Source organism: Echeneis naucrates, chromosome 21 (genome assembly GCF_900963305.1).
Source record: "Echeneis naucrates chromosome 21, fEcheNa1.1, whole genome shotgun sequence".
NCBI classification, from domain to species: Eukaryota; Metazoa; Chordata; class Actinopteri; order Carangiformes; family Echeneidae; genus Echeneis; species Echeneis naucrates.
The window spans coordinates 2,559,244-2,579,851 of record NC_042531.1 but is presented as its reverse complement, the minus strand read 5'-3'; the positions used below and the strand labels follow the sequence as shown (position 1 = coordinate 2,579,851).

The 20,608-nt window shown below is 43.3% G+C and overlaps 1 protein-coding gene across 1 annotated transcript in view; it reads left to right on the top strand.

Annotated features, from left to right (window-relative positions):
* The window catches only part of kalrna (kalirin RhoGEF kinase a), a 101,782-nt gene that overhangs the window by 19,018 nt on the left and 62,156 nt on the right, over positions 1-20,608 (top strand). Inside the window, exons 2-9 of the mRNA XM_029492871.1 lie at positions 8,444-8,518; positions 12,631-12,745; positions 14,714-14,906; positions 15,444-15,617; positions 15,693-15,776; positions 15,903-16,034; positions 16,885-17,007; positions 18,697-18,819. Of these exons, the coding sequence (XP_029348731.1) occupies positions 8,444-8,518; positions 12,631-12,745; positions 14,714-14,906; positions 15,444-15,617; positions 15,693-15,776; positions 15,903-16,034; positions 16,885-17,007; positions 18,697-18,819 (1,019 nt within the window). The remainder of the gene's footprint in view (positions 1-8,443; positions 8,519-12,630; positions 12,746-14,713; positions 14,907-15,443; positions 15,618-15,692; positions 15,777-15,902; positions 16,035-16,884; positions 17,008-18,696; positions 18,820-20,608) is intronic.

Here is a 20,608-nt window from a genome sequence, read left to right as displayed (position 1 = left end):
GAACGGGTGGGGAGGGTCTGGGGGGGGGGGGGGGAGTGAGGTGTGACCTTACACCCTGCAGTTCATCATAAGAATAGACAGTGTAGACACACACAAACCTGACAGCAGTGAGATCACTTCCTGCCGGTGTGACCTTGCAGCCAACACATTCATGATCTGAATGTCAGGTGAACCCCGACAGCCAATCACAGCACTGACCTCGCACATGATCGTTGCTCATTAACGAGGCGATCTTTGGTCTTCTACGGTGGCCCAGATGGGTCGGCACAATGCAGAAGCCACAACAGTGATAGCGCCTCATTGCTGTTTTCGCTTCGTTTGCATATAAGTTGTTGTTGGGTTTTTGTGTGTGTTTGTGTTTTTGTGTCTATGGGAAAATATCCCCACTTCCTCAGCTGATTTGAGTTTATGTTCTCAATCTCTGTCCTCAAATCACGATCACTCTTTAAATGCTTCAGAGGAAAGTAGGCCACAAAGCAGCGGATGAATGAAGGGGCGTGGCCACTGTGTGATTGACGGACTGATGGAGTCCAGGCCAGCTCGGACACACACTTGCCAGTGAATGTGTGTGATCAATCTCCTCACAACAAAGAGTTAATAATGCAGTGCTGTGTAAACGCGAACGTCTGAAGTCACCACCCGGCTGCTGAGTGCAGGGAACCTCCTTGGACATCCATAATTGCTTCTGCAAGGCGTCAGGGAGTTCAGAGGTAACCATAGCAACCGGTTGGACACAAGCATCAAACCAGTGGGACGACACGCACACACAAACAGATTCGCACACACAAGAACAAAACATAGAGCGACGTCGATCTGGCAAATGAAAAAAACATGAACAGGCTGAAAGACTTCTGAAGACTTTTGTGTTTGTGTGAGTGTGAGTGTGAGTGTGTGTCTGTGTGTGTGTGTGTGTGTGTGTGTGTGTGTGTGGTTTGGTCACAGTGGGGTTTTTTTGTGAAGCTTTACCCCTTTGAAACCCCGGAAGGCACTAAATCAGTGATATATGACGGAGACAGTGTGTGTCTGTGTGTTTTCGCTGTGATGCCGCTCCGCTTCTCTTTACATTAACTTACCGACGTTGTTCTCCAAATCTTTCTAGCAGTTACTTGAACTCGTATCTCTCGGTTCAAAGATGCAGTTTGTACCATTTTACGTCTTCGGCCATCATTCAGATAAAACTTGACAACCATGAGCCGTGTGCAGCCCCTCATAACACGCCGGGCCTAACCGGACTGTATCGATACAACAGGCCTGATTAGCTGTCGACCCCATTTGGCCGCTGACGTGATCTGCAGGCACGACTCGGGACTGTCGGCTTTAATTTAGAATACACGTGTAGTATAACAATCTCCAGAAGGAGTGAAACAGAGTACAGAATATCGCCAGCAGCACAACACAACGGATCACAGTTTGAAATGGTGCTGATGGAAAAAAACCATGACTCCCCACCACCTTCGCTTGGCCGGGGGTTTTGTTTGGCAGGTTGGCATTATCACACGATGTAAAAGGGCTTAAATGAATCTCAAGGCTTTGAGCCTAATTCGCCATTATCCAAATCAGGTTATGTTTTTACATTATATCTCTGATTTGGTCTTATTCAGTTGGCACAAGCACGCAAACCCGTTTGATCCTCGAACAGATTAAACACGAGCCGAACAAACTTCTCTCTGTCAGTAAGAACTTGGGAAAAGTTGGTTTAAAATTGCTCTGCTGTAGTTCGTCTGCTGCCAAACTCAAACAACTGCGTTTGAACATGACGGAGCATTTATTACATTTCTTTTTCAGGGTCAGTGTTTCAAGTAAATAACTCGGCGTCATAAATGTGTGCATAGATATAAATTCCATCACATATCAGTGGATAAAGAAGACATGGACGTAAAATTAACAGCTTTGTTTGAGCTTTTTTTTGTTTGGTTCTAAGTTCATACGAAGTTGTTAGCAGCTGTCATGAGTTCTTATTTTCAGACAGTCCTTCGTAGTGATTTATCTTGATTGTTAAAATGAAAACTGACAAGACTAGTTGTGTCAAGACGTTGGAACTGTTCTTTGCACGGCTGGGTAAAGCAAAGGTCGGACGCAGCTGTTGCTAATCCGCCGCTGGAAAGGTGCGATGAAGCGGGGGCGGGGGGGGCAAGGGACTGCTCTGATAGAGAATACAGGCAGCTCGAGTCCACGTTTGTCTCACCAGCTTTCTTCTAAATTGCCTCTGACTGTTTGTTGGACGTCCGTAGCGTCCTGCGTTTCAACTGCACACCGTGAAAGTTTTGTCCAGCCCATGACCCATAATGCACGTCATCCAACCTCCCCCACCCCCCCGGCTGTCCATTAATACCAACAACGCCACTGTTGCATGATTGTTTGGGGTTTCAACCACAAATTACTTGCTATTTTAACGCTGTTGTCTTAATGGGATCTTGCTAATTCAACCCTTAAGTTGTTTTCATCACAGCGTTTCTCTGAAATATTAATATATTTACATCAGATCAGGCTCCATGTGAGGCTCAGATACAGCAGCCTCCAGACTGTGACCTGCTCCGACTCCGCAGTTTGTCCGTCTGTTGACTGAAGCTCATTTCAATTGAATTCATTACTTTTATCCTTGCTAGCATGTAAATGAGTCCAGACAGAGAGAGAGAAAAGGTGTTTGAGGGCAGTCGGTCATTCACGGCTATTAGAACTTTATTCACTGAGGGTTTTTCATGCTAACAAGCTGACACACTGTTGGCTGTCTTTGCTCTCTTTGCTTAGCAACGCTCCTTTAATCGGAGAGCAGAGAGACCAGAGAAATCTCTCCCCGATGGTCGTCCAGTCTTTTTCCATTTCGCCCCTTTGCCCTGCATGAAAACTCCGTCTTTGCAATTGCGTTTCTTTAAATGTGTCTCTGACATTTCAAAGCAAATTATATTTCATAACAAATTAGCCAGCTGGGACGTTCAGTGTGGTGATAGCTTGGATGACAGTATTGCAGCTTTTTTCTTCCAAACTCGAAGGTACAAGCAGGTTTTTAAATGTCAGTAAAGCGGCTAGTCAAAGCAGATTATCCCTTTTTACCTCCACCAATCAAGTCGTCCTTTCTGTGTGAATGGAGGAAATGCTGCCGTCATCTTCTGGAAAGTGTTGGAGCCGTTGCATGAGATGCTCTGATTGGTGGTTTTGTGTTTTTCAAACTCATTTCAGTTAAAACCGGTTATATCGGATCTGTCCCACCTCAAGCCCGTATTCCATCTGATGGATCTTTTCGGTAAAGATCTTACGTCGTTAGAAACCCGTACAGTCAGCCAGAAGCTGATTTATGTCTCATGTTTAGTTCCTGCTGCTGGTGGTGCCACTGGCTCCGCTGCTACTCTGGGCTTTTGGTGCTGAATGTAATGTTTCAGCTGCCAGACTCGTTTAGTCCAATAATTGCTGGTGGAATTAAATCTTTCTCTTGTATGGATGAAGGAGAGTTCACTAAAACACACACAGATAGAAGTGTGGGGTTTTTTTTTTTTGTATGTCAAGTCGATTCAATGGCCCCAAGTTATTTGTCTTGTGTATTTTATAGCCATATGCTGCTGTAATCACCCCCGTCGCTACTGTACAAAGCACACGCTGCGTGTGTGTTTATGTGGTGAACATCTGATGAAGAAAACTTATGTTGGATCAAAAGAATGTGTGTGTGTGACAGAGCGAGAGAGATACAGAAGGAACAAGGAGAAAGAACAGAACAAAACATATTTATTTAGTTAAAACTCTACTTCTGGACCACGCGCTCCTTTAGGCTGATGCTAATGAAGTGTGTGTTGTGTGTGTTGTGGTTGAGAGCTAAAGGCAGCCGACAGATGAAAGGACAGTCAACATGTTCTTTCTTTTCGTCCGTTCTCCCCCCCCCCCCCCCCCCCCCCCCCCGGGGAGCCCTCAGAGGAGACGTGCTTATTTTATTTACCTGCTGCCGCCTCGCTGTCACAAGAACAACAGATGAAACAAATCGACATCCCGTCTGTGATGCAGATCTGACCGAGAAAAAAGGGATTTGTCTGATGTGAATTCCTGCTGAAGGCAGAAACATCATCCTGTCCGACTTTTCACACTCTTTAAGCTCACTTTCACGCCTCTGAAGCTCTTTTACTGCTCCTGGATTCAGCTTTTGCCTTTGTAAAACTTTTTTAAAATAATTTTATAAAAGTAAAGGAATTGAATGAGTTCTCTTTCTAATGTGCTTTATCGATCATTCTTATTTTATTTCTGTGCAGCACTTCAAAAGTTTTTTTGTGTTTTTTGAAATACAATGCAATTAAAATGTAATTTTGAAATAATGTTTCGTTTTTAAATCTAACTTGGTCGTCCTTCTCTGGCAGATAAACATCTAAATGAACTTTATTGACTCATCTGTTGCTGACAGCACCTCTGGGAGCCGTTACAAAATAAAGTCCTGCTGCAGATACATTTATTACGAAGCGCATTCAAAGGGGCGATGAGTTAATATCGGCAGCAGCTGTGTCCGTCAGCATTATTTTATAGCAGCAGAATGAACAGAGCGGAGCATCATGGGACTCCTGATGGTGGCGGCTGTGTGACTGACAATTTACCAAACAGCAGCATTTAAAAACGACCCGTCGGCGACCGATGGCATCTGATTGAGGTGCCTCCCGACTGTCTGTCTGCAGACTTGGCCTGAAGCGGGGAACGGCGTTATATAACACAAAGGTCAATCAGAGCATGACAAGTGGAGAGTCAGCACCGCCCGCTGAGAGACAGTTGAGGTCAGCGTGGACGCTCAGCAGGGATCCCATCGGCTTCGAGTTTTCAGGATTTGAGGACTCTGATTCGACTGGACGTGTCAGCGTCTCCTGAAGTAGTTTGACTGCTGATGCCGCTCTGTACTTGGCTGGATATGTAAATCTTTTTCAAAAAATTGACTCAGACAGTCAGCCTCCATCTTTCTCCTTCTCTCTCTTTGTGTTGTGTGTCACGCAGTCACGACGATGAACTGCTCAGGATATGAATCTTGAGGCAAAACAAATGTGTGTTTCTGTATTTGTATGCAGGTGTGTTTGACTTATCAACGGTTTAAAACATTTGCATAATCCTCCTTTAGTGCTCTCTTTTTTTTTTCCTGGAGAGAAACAGCAAGTCACAGAGACAGAAAGAGACGTTTTATTTGTTACAGTATAATAGAATGTAAATATAAAAACAACAGTTAAAACATGAGGTGCAACACTTGTGGATTCATTATTCTCTTGTGTGTTCATTCATGTCACAGATGTGTGGCACCGGCTGAAGTTCATATTCCTTTAATTTGAATGAAATGGTGTGTTTGTGAACCGTACCTGAGTCTCTGGGAGTCAGGACGGGTGGGGACACCGGTTCACATCCTGAGTCCTGACCGTGGCTCAGGCAACAAAAGTGCTTTGGTGAAGGTCAGGAAGGAGGTGGTGGTTTTGGCTAAATGTTCATAAACAGATTGTATCTGAAGTCAACATGGAAAGGATTTGAAATGAGAATAAACAGACGGTGGGCGGGGTGAATAAAGTGAGCGTAGCGAAGTGAACAGGATGCAGATCTGTGAACTGGAACTCTGGTGCAGGAAAAGACGAGACCCAGGGCCTCCATGACGTCGACGGAGCTCCACCTCGGCCTTCATCGTCGGGCTCTGTCTGTAGCTTTCCACGCAGGAATCGAACCGCTCTAACTCTGACTCACCGTCGTTTTCTCATCAGAAATGAAAATTACTGCCCGTCAGAAAACTCAGGATTGTGTGTGTGTGTTTGACAGCTTCCTGTGTGTTGAAATGACAACTGTTTCCTCCGAACACTAACGGACAAATGTGACTCACAAACACACACACACTGCAGACCCTGCTCCTTTTGTTCGGTCCTTTATTTTGCTGGAGCACAAACTGTTTTTCTATGCAAATCGATTTTTGAAATTTTAATATAAAGACAAACACAGACTGGCTTCAGCTCCAGACAGTAAGCTGATTTTTTCTTCAGATCCATCAAACATTAAGAATCAGTGTGAACAGTCAGACATGGTGATTTGTTTTTGGTTTTTTTTGACAGCCTGTTATCATCTCACCAGCTGTGATCTGATTGGCTGGTTTGTTTTGAAGCCTCCAATTTGTCATTTGACCGTCGGCCATCTTGGTTTTTTTGAAATCACACAGTTTGGATCTCCCCTGCTCTGTATTCGATCCTGATAGGGCGTTACATCCTGTCAGTCACACATAACCACACCCCCAAACCCATACCCTCATTTATGGTCTGTTTTCCTCTAAATGGGACCATCACCTAAAAAATGAACACCAGGTTATATTGAACACTAGAAACATGAGACTGAGGTCATAAACTCTGACTGAACTGAATATTGTTTGTTCATCTGCTTTCTTTCCTCGCCGCTCAAAGATGTGCGTCATGTCATGTCAGTACAAAATGTTTGAGGCGATCCAACTCATACATAAGTGCATTGTTGTGAGATTTTCTCATTTCTTTCAGCTGTTTGTTATTTTTTGTTGTGGGAAACTAAGAAAAGTGGAAGAAAGGTCAAGGGGGTACCACCTGTCGTGCCTCCAGATTTAAAACAGATAAATCCAGAAATAATTACACAGAACAGAGCAGTATTTGTTCAAAGTGGCCTTTTTAAAAGTTGACATATTGTGATGTGACTGACTCTGTGTGCATGAAACAATACGTGACGTTTTATTGTATCTTAAATAACGGAGTGGAAGCAGCGCAGATGGGAACTGTAGTCGCTCAACATCGTAACATCCAGCAAAGAGAAATGAAAGTCACATTTCCAGTGGCTTCGCTGCAGTAGCCCTATAAATCAGGGGTTTGCCGTATTTTTAGGTTTTTTATTTTTTTGTTAAATGCATTATTCCAGACATCTGGCTTTCATTTATATCTACATTCGTTATTTTTGTGTGAATCCAGCTCAGCAAAAATCTGGTCGAACGTTGCAGCTTTGCTTCTGATGACTGCATGATGTGCACAAAAACAACAACAAGTGATTATTTTGGTAGATGGTCCAATTGCTATTTGAGTTAGAGTGGTTATTTTTCTATTTCATATTTACCACCCCTACGTCCACAGTGGTTAGGCTTGATTATCCCTGTCCTGGTTTGGACAACCGGAAACACAGGCCTTTGATTTATTGGTCGGTCTCCATTCCAGCCCTCATCTATGGCTGTGAGTGAATGAGATCATGGATACAAGCTGCCAAAGTAGGTTTTCCGCCGTTGGGTGGCCAGGCTCGGCCTTTCAGATTGGGTAGAGGAAGCTCCTTCACGTCTAAAGGAGCCAGCTGAAGTGATTCTGCCTCAGATAACGATGCCCCCTGGGCGTCTTCCTCCGGAGGCTTTAACGAGAATATCCAACCAGGAGGAGAACTTGTGGTCGACCCAGAACTTGCTGGATGAAGCGGACTATATATAGAAGCCGGCGTGGTAATGTCTTGAGGTCTCTCAGCAGGAACTGGAAAGCGTTGCTGGGCTGAGGTGACGTCTGGAACTCAAATATAAAATCACACAGCAATGATTCAGCGTGCGCATAAAGTGACATCATTTACAGTGGTGGAGCTAAAAACCTTCAGAAACAGTGCGGCTCGAATCTAATCTGCCCACAGCAGGTTAAACCAGAGCAGCAGGCGGCTGAAATCAATAAAACAAGTACAGACCACTCACGCTGTTACGTGAGCCGACATTAAACCGATCGATCAAATTATTAACCTTGAACGACATTCATAAACCAAACTAACGTGTCGCCCGCAGAAACATGGGCCCATGTCAGGAACGACTTCTGAGTCTGAGTGACCTGATCTCAGTCAGCCTGCTTTATTTTATTTCTTTCTTTTTTTTTTTTTAAATAAAGATAGAAAACAAGTAGAGTCCAGAATGTTAGATTCCAGTTCAATCAGAGCTGATGTCTCTTTCCTCTCTGTGCTCCTCCTTCTGTGTGTCCTGGGGTAGATTTTGCCGACTTAGCGTTCTCACTGTGGAATGTTCTTGGAATTTCAGTGTGTGTGTCTGTGTGTGTTTCTGCAGCCAGGACAGTGTATCTCACATACACACACACACACACACACACACACACACACAGCAGGACATGGACATTTGGGCTTGGTTTCGACAGAGAGTTGGAGAGAGGTGAGAGGGTAGAGCGAGCTTTAATAAAGGCGAGAGAGAGAGAGTGATTTCATAATGTGACAGACGGATGACCAGATGATCTGAAGGGGAAAGACGCAGAACAGAACCGGGGGGACTGAGCGGATAAAGACATGGCCACAAAGGACGAGCTGAACTTCGCCACATGAATCTGTACTTACAGTGATTACTGTACATTAAATAAGGCAGAGCTGGATCTGTGTGTGTGTGTGTTTCTTCTCCCAGGAATGTTGATCTGATAATGGGATTAATGCTAAAAGCTGAAAGCTCCACTGACTGACTGTTTCCCTGCCGCTCCCACAGGATCATTCAGGACTGAAGGCATCAAGGCGTCTGATGTTCTTCCTGTGTTGAAAGAGAAAGTTGCCTTCGTGTCAGGTGAGTGATGGCCCGTGTTGTTAGATCGCCAAACATTAGGGGTCCCAACAGGATTTGGGGGCCCCAGTGGAGAGCCCCTGAAGCCATGACATCACATCTGGCTGATAAAACTCCTGGGTGGGGGGGCTTACTTTTCCATTCTCCTTCCATGACAGCACTCTGCTGCTTTTACAACATTAATATTGAGACAGACGGGCAAAACTACAGCTCCAATGAAAAAAGACTACAAGTATGGAAGTGTTGGTACTTGTTGGTACCATATTTATGGAATAAATTTGGAATAAATTTATGGGCGGGATGGGTGTTTTGCAACCCACTCAGTAATCCAAACCACCCACAACAACCCCACCAGTATCTTAATGATTGATAATGAATGTTATGTTTTAACACAACAATGTAGTAGATTCTCTCGAGTTAGCAGGGAAGAAGGAAAAGTGGGGGTCCGGTCTCTGCTGGCTGTGTTGTGTGTTACCTCCTGTTGCCGTCTCTGCTGTTCACCTTGATTGTGTGCTCCATGTCCAGTTCCTTCTCTGCCTCCTTTTATGATCGTACTTCCTGTCATAGGTTCAGGCTGACGGCAGAAATGGAGGCCAGAATTAGTGAGTTAGAGTCGCGGCTCCACACTTTAGCTAGCTCAGCTTATGCTAGTGTAGCTAGCTATAAAGCTAACCTTGTTTCCCCTTAGCTTGGCTCGTTGATGCTGGTAACCATGGTAACTAGTAGTCCGGGCTGAACCTGTGGACCGACTTTATTCAGCTCTTTATTCATCACACTAACTATAAAGCTTACAGCGGCTAAAGCTGGTGTTACTTCTCACACCGTTCACCGGAGAGAGGGACAAACACGCAACACAACATGGCTACCTGCTGACTGCGTCACACATTACCCACAAGGCCACCTGCTGGCTGGTCACACTGAGCAGCGACCATGGGACAAGTGAACGAGAGACTCAGGACTGAAGACCCGGAGTCGGATCCCCTAAAGAGGAGCGGTGTGGACATTAACCAGCTGTTTTAGCACAGTATCTCATATTTCTGCTTCCTAGTTTTAATTTAAGCAGCACAGTGGCGTAGTTAGCGCTGCCGACCCGCAATACAGAGGACGGGGTTCGATTCCTGGTGTGGGCAGATGGTCAACTGGTGAAGAGTGACTGGGCTACAGCAAGCAAAAGACAGATGGTAAACAGGACCAGACGAGAGAGACACCGATTTCGGATTTAGGTTCAGAGTAATGGACTGGGATAATACAAGATACGGCGCCCCCCCAGGACGAAGGCCGAACCAGACCAGACTAGACCGGTGACGGCACCCCTCCAGAGACCGGACCAGACCAGAGAATATAGACCAGGAAAAAACGAACGAATCCCCCACTGAGATGAAAAAGGGACAGAATTTAATATACCAGTTCATTAAATGTAAAAATATATGTGATTATTTCACAATTTAATTGATTATTCATGGTTAAAGATTGACCTATCCTTCGCTAAACCCCGCCCCCCTTGGTTACTGTTGCTATGCTATCCTGTTTCTGTTGTCTGAAGTTCGGTAGGAAAATGTCCGGTCAGCATCAGTCCGGTGATCAGAAAGGGAAAGAAAAGAGACTAAGAAAATAAAGGGTGAAGACGTTTTCTAAACTAATATTTTTTAAAAAACATGGCGACGGTGAAGCTGGGACAAGAAACGTAGAGCAAGCAAAGTTAGTCCTCCCTTCTGATCAAAAAAATTAAGTTTAAAGTTTTATACAAAAAACTCTTAAATAAATGAAGTTTATGTTCCTAATTTCATCAAGTTTTCTTTTATTCCTCAAAAAATAGCCCTGTAAAGAACTGGATCAGTATCATCTCAAATCTCAATCCCCCCAATGATCAACTCAAAGCTTCTAAGTTTTATGATCAGCCGTCACCGACATAAGTGGCCACCTCTGACCCCTCCCTTTGCTCATGGACTCAGCTAGCAAGTTAGCAAGTGCTCATGGGAAATGTGTCTGTTCGAGGCATATCAACCGAAATACTGTCTAAGATACTCCATTGTCTTTCAACAGATGTCCTTCATTAGCTAAACATACTGTTGATCTTCGCTCCAATGCCGTTTATTTTACTCTGTGATTACAGTTTTTATAATCCTCCGCGGGGTTTTTACACTCAAACAGGAAGCTGGACAATAAATCTGTTCATTCAGAGAATCATAAGAGGAATGAAAACAACATTAGACCCCCAAAAGGAAGGACATGGTCTGAGGATGAGGAATGAATAAATGTAAAATCTTATTTTATTTTATTACTCACTAATTTAGGTTTTGTCATTTGAGTGATGGCCGTGTAGCAGCTGTGTTTATTCAACATCTCGTTGTGAATCCATATGACTGAGGTCATCAGAGCAGAGCTGCAAAACGCTTGTTTTTTTTAATTCCAGAGTCAAAGAAGTGCAGAACTGTGCAAATCAGCATCTCTGGTGTTATTGGATTTTGCCGATTTGTTGTTGAGCTAATTGGATCATGCTTTTAGAAGCTATTTATCATTGTGTTATTCCAAAACACAGACTCAGCAGCTGACTGATGTTGATGAAACTAACAAAACTAGCATCTACCCCACAATGGTCCAGGGGATCGTTTGTCAAAACTCCAGCAGCTCTTCCTGTACCGTTCTCAAACCAGCTTGAGGCTGGACGCAGTCAAAAATGTAGATGTAGACAGCGGCGCAGATGCACTGTGACGGCCGCAGAAACCTTCAGGACTGCAGAAAAGATCACTGATGCAGACGAGGAGCTGCTCCCCTCCCGAGTCAGGAAGCAGGCCGGGAAAATCATCACAGGCCCTTCGCACCCTGAACATGACTTATGCGAACCTTTTCTCCCCTCAACGGCCAGCGCCACACATCGCCGTGGGCCAAAACAAGCAGAGGGCGTAGAGACATGAGTGTTTTACCCCCACAGGCTGTCACACTCATTTTGAATCTGAACAAACAAGAGTTAACTAATCTCATCATCTCAGACTGACAAAAGATGTTACACATTGTTCCTTAAAACATCAAAAAATCGAAATTTCCCATCATAGATAAAGTGATGTGAATGTAATCAGCTATATGGAGACAGCAAAAAGAGAATTTCTGATAGGTATAGGAAATATAAATTACTTGGCATATGAGGCGAGAGCACAAGACTGAAGAGCTGCAGGAGGTTGTGTGTATCGCCGAAAAAGTAACTTTGGGCGAGAGACTTCGAGAATAAACAGGAGACAGAGAGGGAGAGAGCATGTAAAAGACTGAGACACAGCAACAATCAGTCATCAAGATTCCTCCTCAGATTACAGCAGCACACTTCCTCCTCAAATCACACACTCAGAAACACACACACACACACCAGACCAATTTTCCACGTCTGAGTAGCAGTTTCATAAACAGTGTGATTTGTGTTTCTTACATTAATCTAACCAAAACATCTCCACACACATCATTTATCACGGACAGGCAGAGAGGGGAGGTTTGTGTTTCAGAGAGTTTGTTCACCCGTCGATGAGACTTATGTTACTGATACAGAGATATTAAAGCTGTTAGGCCAGACAGATGTGCAGATTAACACTGATAAGGCCTTTTAGGCGATAATAAAGTGAGTAGTGATAGTTCCTTCATGGTTAGTTCATTGATTCTGGCTTCTGTATTTTGTTCTCTTAATACAGAATAAAATGTGGGACTCCTGTGTATCAGTATAACTAGAAAAATCAATAATTACTACTATTACTGCCACTTTCAGCTCTTCTTCTACTATTAAACCTACATCAACTTCTCTTACTTAATACTAGAAATATGAAGAAGGGTTTAATAATTCTACCATTGCAATGAATTCCACAATAAGGCCCTGTAATATTTCGATCATGCCAATATATCTCTGGCTGTGGTTGATCTCATAAAGAAGGATTTAAGTTGGATTTGCTCTACAATTTAATGACAAATATACAAACAACACGTAAGATAATCATCATTTATTAGTACCTCAGTGGGGAAATTTGTACATTACACATACGTCAGGTCAAACAAAAAAAGGAGCTGACAGAAAATAAATCTATTTAAGCAAGAAATGCTCACCATACGTCACGATTAAACGTTTTGTGTGAGTACAGGCGGGCGAGATAAACGAGGAGGACCGATCCTGACGTTTCCCGCCAGGAGTAACCACGACCGAATAAAACAGGAGGACCTGAGGAGGCTGGTGACCTACCTGTCGACTGTCCCCAGGTACACACACACACACACAGCACGTCTGTTCAGTTTGGCCAAGCATTCAATCACTGTCCACTGCTGTTTTTGAGAATGGAGTCTTCAGAGTCGTGCTTAAAGGAGAATAACGGTTGTGACAGACACTAGGAGGAGGAGGATGGAGTGCCTCAGCGCTGCCCGTCCTGCAGAATCAAACGCTCCCTTCTTCTCGATCACAGCAAACAGATGGAGGGCAGCGTTTGATTTGCATCAGCGTGAAAGCTGCAGTGTTTGCAGCAGACAGCAGCGACTCTGTCACACTTAACTTGAAGTCCATTTATTCCTGCGGACGTCAGCAGGGAGGTGTCGGTCCAGAGGTGGACCAGTTAAATCTCTTTTTTTTAAACACAGATTTTCTCTTCAGAGAGATAAAATGGCATCAAAGCAGATCTTCTGTTTGACTGAAATAAAAAAAAAAAGCATTTTCAGAAGCATTTTAACAACATCTTGGTGGTGCATTCAAGGACACAGTGACATATTGAGTTGATAATTATCTGCTGGGAATCAGCTCATGAACAAGCTGTTAAAGTAAGGAAAAAAAACAACAACAACAACAACCCAGCAACACAAACTGCATCGAGTGACTCGTTCATGCTAACACACATTTACCTGGCTGATTAAAGAACGGCGCCATTGAACCAAACCAGCCCCAAAACCGGGTCTTATCGTTGGATTCCCATCAGCCCCGCTCTGCTTCCTCTTGCTAATCGAGCTGCTGTTGCCATGGTGAGGAGTGCGTTTCCTCGGGGTAGATTATAATGGAAGTGCCGGAGTTGAATTTATATTGATAGAGACTTTGTGTGAGTCCTTCTGGAGGTGAGATACTTTTTTTTACCCCTCAATCAGCAGCAGTTGATTGGAGGCCCTTTATAATCCGCCATGCAGAGCTGTGTCCTATTACAATACTCTTTAATTAGTTTTCTTCACACTCTCTCCAACTTAATGACTGCAGTGATTCAGGTCCTGCTCGAAATTTCACACTTTGTCAGAAGTGTCCAGATTTTGCTACACTTTTGTATGTTGTATACAGACTATACAGCCCGCATGTGTAAATAAATGAAGGAGCCAAGCGAAATCAGCATACTGAAGGGATTCTGGTGTCTCAGTTATTTACATACATGTGTCTGAAAATGTTTCGTTTAGTTCAGCACAAAGACGATAAACGCTGGCAGTGGAGGCTTCAGGAAGTCAGTCAGTGATGACACATTTATAAGATTTATAAGGGTTTGGTGGTGGTGTTTTTATATTCCGATCCAATGTCGTTTTGCAAAAACTTACAAATACAGTTAATGAGACAATAAATCAAACGAAAAACAGAAAAAATTAATGTGTGCAGAGTTTACGTCCATGCGTGACGAGAGGTTCAACTAACTTTGTCCTTTTTGTAGCTTTAAATAAAGCTAATACATAATTTGGATTAGATAGGAGAGTGGTATCGATCTTTGTTTCTTCTAAATCTTGGAGCCATTTTTCCAAACACAAAACCGACCTGGCTGCTGCATTGTCATTGTGAGGTGAAGATAATTACTTCCAATCAGGTGTGTGTTGACATTGAATCTGACTTTGTGACTTCAGTTTTGTCTGGAAAGTAGAAATTCCCCGGATGTCGGTGAGCTCCTTTGTGGTGAAGGGTTAGGGTTAGACACCGTGAGTGGTTAAAAGGAGCTTTATTTTTTAGGCAGCATGGTGATTCATATGTCCCTCTCTAACTCCTGCAGCTACGTTGCTCACAAACACAGAAGGGGGGGTTAATTTAATTCCCTCTGTAACAGAGAGCAGAAAAAGCTTCAGTTCTTGTGTATTTCTGAGTGAATCTTCTTAATCTTTCAATTAAAACTAAACTACTCCATCTGCTTTTGACTATATTAGCAAATGGTGTGTTTCTTCTTCCACCGTCCTAACGTCTCCTCCTCTCATCTTCTGCATCTCCTCTGTCTTTGCCATCAGCGAGGATGTCTGTAAACGTGGCTTCACCGTTATCATCGACATGCGTGGGTCCAAGTGGGAGCTGATAAAGCCTCTGCTGAAGACGCTGCAGGAGTTTTTCCCGGCTGAGATCTGCGTGGCACTCATCATCAAACCAGACAACTTCTGGCAGAAGCAGAAAACAAACTTTGGCAGCGCCAAGTTTTCCTTTGAGGTCAGTGGACTGTGAGAGTTTCATCCATCATAGTGGGTTAGGGTTAGATATTATATAATTTAGCTCTCCCTGTGAATGAACATCTCATGTACCGAAATATGATGTTTTGTTTTCAAAAACAAATAATAGCAATTCAAATAGATAGTCACCAAAGATTGACTGAACAGCACGGCCAAAATTCATACAATGAAATGTTTTATAAAAGTCACAGAAAAACTGCCAAGAATGCCCACAACAGATGTCCGAACCTACAAACAAGTGTGTGAAACCTTCTCCTATAAAACTTTAAATATAAAAATGGAACGAGCAAATCACCATTTATTTGCATTCAGCCTACAAACAGAAAGCGTGAAATCAGCATCAAACAAACAAAAACAATGCTGATATCTTTAAACTTTAACCTACAAAATGAGCTGGTTCTCTTATTTTTGTGTGAGGAGACTGAAACACGTGCACATTCTTATGAGTACATCTGTTTCTTTCGTCAATATTTGGAGCACACGTCTTTCCCTTCAGCTTCTGCTTTGTGCCTTCCAGACCAGCATGGTGTCAGTTGAAGGTCTGGCCAAACTGGTGGATCCTTCTCAGCTGACAGACGACTTCGAGGGCTCTTTGGACTACAACCACGAGGAGTGGATGGAGCTGAGAGTCTCTCTGGAGGAGTTCATGTCCAATGCCGTTCACCTGCTGTCCAGGCTGGAGGACCTGCAGGTAGGAGCTGGATCGACGGATGATTTAAACGGCTGAAAAGAGAAGCGTGATATGAAAAAACCCTTCACTTTGCAGGAGCTGCTGTCGAAGAAGGAGTTTCCTGCAGATGTGGAGGGATCTCGACGGCTGATAGAAGAGCACACGCAGCTGAAGAAAAAGGTGAGAGGACGGCATGGTCAAAATGAAATGCAGAAGCAAATCAACAAAAAACAAGTGTTTCTATTCGCTGGGCTGAAGTTAGAAGGCCTCTGGTTGTCAAGTAGTCATTTTCTTCATCTTCTGTAGGTGCTGAAGGCTCCGGTGGAGGAGCTGGACCGGGAAGGCCAGCGGCTGCTGCAGTGTATCCGATGTAGTGACGGCTTTTCAGGGAGGAACTGCATCTCTGGTTCTGCCGACTTTCAAAGCCTGGTTCCAAAGGTGAGTCACCCAGTCCAGGAGAACTCGGTCCAGCTGGGAGTAGAACGGAAAAAAACAAAAACAAAAACAAAAAAAAAATACTCTTTCGAAATCCTCCTTTTGTAAAAACAAAACAAAACAGTGATTTCATTATTACTTTCTGACGCAAATACACCAAAAACAACGCAGTGTGAGGTGAGATGAGCTCAATTAGTCAGTCCACACAACATAAACAACCGCTGAGCAAATGAGCTTTAAATAGCAAGCATTTAAGAATTAGCACAAACTCATTTGCATGAATTATCTGGACCAAACTAGAAACCTCGTGATTTTAAAGGTGATCTGACTGTCGCTGGATATTATCAGAGGCATCCAGAGCAGCACAGCCATTTTCTCCCAGTTATGCAGTTGAATGTCGAATGTTGAAGCGCCTTTCCTTACCGAGCCAAGACCTGCAGCTCTCAGAACAGCTGATGAGAAGCACTCGCTGCATGTTAGCTCATTAACTGAGCAGCTCTGCGGGGAAGGTTGTGTAAGAACATGGTGAGTTTTACTTGCACAAGAAGCACACACACTGCGCATTCCAAACAGATGAATGCTTTTATATTAATATTTATGGCCTGAAACTAGATGCAGCACTTAGTCTTTCCACCGGCTCTGAACAGCGTTGTCCCTCCAATGTGAATGGCTTTGGATAAAAAAAGCATCTGCCAAATCAGTAAACATAAATAAACTTTAGATGTCTGTTTTGTAAAACGATGAACTGTGTATTTATTATAAAGAAAGGAAGCAAACCTCAAAACTCTGTAACCGCCTGAACCTTAAACGGGAAACATCAGCTAACAGTTCCTGATTCTTGTTTTTCTGCCAGGTGGCCAGTCTGCTGGATAAACTTCACTCCACGAGGCAGCATCTGCATCAAATGTGGCACGTCAGGAAGCTGAAGTTGGACCAATGTTTTCAGCTCCGCCTCTTCGAACAGGACGCAGAGAAGGTGAGTCCGAGGAGGAAAAGACGCTAAGAGAGATGAATGATTTGATAAATCAAAAGTAATATACTCTATCGTTCCAAAGGGGAAATTTGTCTACCTTTGTAAGACACAAACTCTCGACATTTGACGTTTACAATGAAAGGGTGGAGTTAATCATCCTGTGCAAACATTGTGATAATTGAAAGGCGGCCTAAATATTTGGTGTTGTTGATGGATCGACCCTTCTGTTTACAGACTCATCATGCTGTCAAACAAAACAAAAGATTGATAATATGATACCTGCTAACGGTTCTGCAGCAAAAACACGAATCTGATCATCTTACGAGCTTTAGTTAGAAAGTACAGGGCAGACGCGTTTCCAGCATTTCTTCTTCATTCCTCTACTTCAAGATTTAAACTTCTTCACACGGTATTTTTTATCCTCTGCTCCTTTTTCACATCTGTCACCGTTAACTTGGCCTGTAGTATTTATCCGAACAGAGGAACACAGTTAGCAGTTAATCCAGTGGAAAATCAGGCAGCATTGCTTCACTTCCAGCAGCTAAGTGATTAGCTGTGGTTGTGCGAGTGAATGTTTGGATTCCATTCATCATTAACATACCAGCCTGTTTACACCAACACACAAAACTATTCCACTTTCCTTCCAAAAGCCTTTATATGGAAAGATCACGCTGCCTGATATGAAGACATCAGTTGAAATAATAAAGGGGGAAAAAAACCAAAAACACCGGCATTCCTCATGATGATGGTTACTGCAAACTGATTTGTGTTGACATCCATAAAAACCCCTAATGAATACCAATCGGTCCTGGTGACAGAGGCTGCGGATGCAGAAAACAGCAGTCGCCATGGTGATGAGCTTGAAACCCTGGCCGATCTTTATTTTTGGTACTGTCCGAAGTGTTGTTTTTTTTTTTTTTTTTAAGGGAGCGTAGCGTGTACTCACATACACACATACAGGCAGTCGTGAGCTGACTCAGTGCATCGTCACACACTGAAATCCACATGATGCAGGAGCGGGTAAATATTTACTGAAAAGCAAACAGAGAGAAAATAACAAAAATAACCGCTTTGGTCCGAGGAGCTGCCGGGGAAACAGTCGGGCCCCGATGAGGTGTTCGTTCTGTGGAAAACACTGCCTGTCGTGGTAACCATGGTGATCACGCTGAGACACCCCCATCCTCCATCTGTCTGAAGAAGATCGATTCAGAAGGAGAGGCAAGCGTGAAGGTTGTCCTGGCCTATTAGGCTTCACATTGATAAGCTGCTAAAGATGAAGCCAACAACTCCAGGCAGTGGAGGAATGCTCCTTTTTTTTTTTTTTTTACTATCGTCTGGGTTATGTTTGTGTAGTTTGGCCACAGTTTCTCTCAGTTATGGTAACATTTTACTCATGAAATTTGTTAAAGACACATAGGATTTGTCAGTGCAGCCACATGAAAAGGGCTGACAAGTTCCATAACATGTGTGAAGCCCCCAGATTAAAAAAAGTCACGCAAAGTTTCAGTCAAAGAATAAAATGCAGTTTTAGGAGTCGCTGGCAGTGATGCTGAGCAGATCAGCTAAAGGTCTTTAGTGTGAAACCTGCAACAAACTACGTGTGCAGGATGTCGTCGATGGAGTTTCCTTTCACACATGTTGACTGCGCTTGCCGTGTTATTTATGTGTGCTGCGTGTTGTGTGTTTGTGTAGATGTTTGACTGGATCAGCCACAACAAGGAAGTGTTCCTGCAGAGCCACACAGAGATTGGCCGAGGTTACCAGCATGCTGTGGAGCTGCAGACTCAACACAACCACTTTGCCATGAACTCCATGGTAAATCACATTCACACATTACATCACTGTTCATCACCACATGACTTTACCAGGACGGTTACCGGCACGATGCACGCCGAGTCAGGTCTGCATAAGCTCAAAACACAAAAGTGTTAACTGCAGTCGGGATGAAGTTGAGTAGGAAGATTAATTTAATCTAAGTAAAATTTAAACTTAACCCCTTTTTGGCAATTTCCGCCTGCAAATAAAGCTTAATAACTTCAGAAGTACTAATCCCAGAACTATGGCTGATGGCTTAAATGAAAGAAGACATCTGAAGACATCTAAAATATTGAATTGAGTTATTCCCTAAAAAAACAGGGCCATTGAAAAAAGGATATTTTTAAAAAAATAAAAAATGGGTTAGATATATTTTGTGAAAACAGTGATATCTCAAAATGTTCACAATGAAACAGTTTGAATTTTACATATGTGGTTCACACACTCCCTGTCCACAGGTGTACCAAATTTTAGGTTGATAGGTAAAACTACTGAGGAACTATAGAGTTTTTACCAAACAGTGCTCCTTGGCGATCTCCAGTGTGCCAAACCTATCCAAAATGGTCCATTTTGGCTAAAACTCACACTGCAAGATTTCACTGATATACACATTTCTTTTAACTGATAACTTTTTGGGGCCAATCACAGACATGTCAGCTTTTAGGAACACCAGTTACAAAAGTAAAATTTCATTTGAAAAATGCATTTATAGGGCTGAATATATGGTGTCCACAACCTATCCAAACACGAATTTGACCTATTTTTGCCTGTTTTATGTTGTTATTTTGAAGTTTTATGACTCCAGACGTAAACACACGACTATCAGGGATGGCTGAAATAAACAAAGACCTTCGAAAAATGAAGTTATGAAACTTACTGTACTGTTTTTTATTATAAATTTCACAGTTACATGAAAACTTGGGGCGGTAAAAATACACTTGTAGTCGAAATGTCAATTGTTTACTTGTTGACACGGAGCGGAGAGTAAACAAAAGGACCAGCTGGCTGCAGGCGGTGTGTCAACCGATTTGGTTCCCCTTTACGCTGATTTACTGCGGAGCCATGCGTAGTTGCGTAGTTCCATGATGACGTACCACCCAGAGTGGGCTGCGATTGGCTCCAGCATCCCACGTGACCTCTTCTTAGCTCTGAGTCCACGCCTGTTGACTTGTTTATAATTTTTATGAGTAAATAAATACCACGCTTTGTTGCTGAATTTTTCTTGTGTATATGCTACAGTTTAACTGGTTGATCGATCAATGATAATTATGTAGATCTATAGCCTATTTGCCTAACGTCATCAGTACGTCAGCCGAGCATGCTAACCAGCTAGCTAACCAGTTAGCTAGCAGTCCATTTCGAAGCGACTAACTAGTGTAAGTGATCCGGCAGTGAGGTTTACTTAACGTAGGCTACTCTCGCACAGATATGCTAGCTGGCATCCATTTACACAAAGATTGACAAAGAATGGCCGAACAAATGCATTCTCAGTTTATTTTTTTATATAATAAATAACACACCAGTAACCTACACATTGGCTTGTTCCATTTCGCTTTCCGTACACTCAGCTGTGTTCCTATTTGCATTTCTTCTTTAAGTACGCACGGTAACTTAGCAACTACGCATGACTCAGCAGTAAATCAGCGTAAAGGGGAACCGGAACCTGGAGGAACCGAATCGGTTGACACACCGGCTGTCGTCGACGTCGCCGTGAAATTTTCACTAAACTCCGCCTACTGTCGCTGCATGAAGGTCGACTTTCATATGTTTATTAGTTTGGGACGCCGGC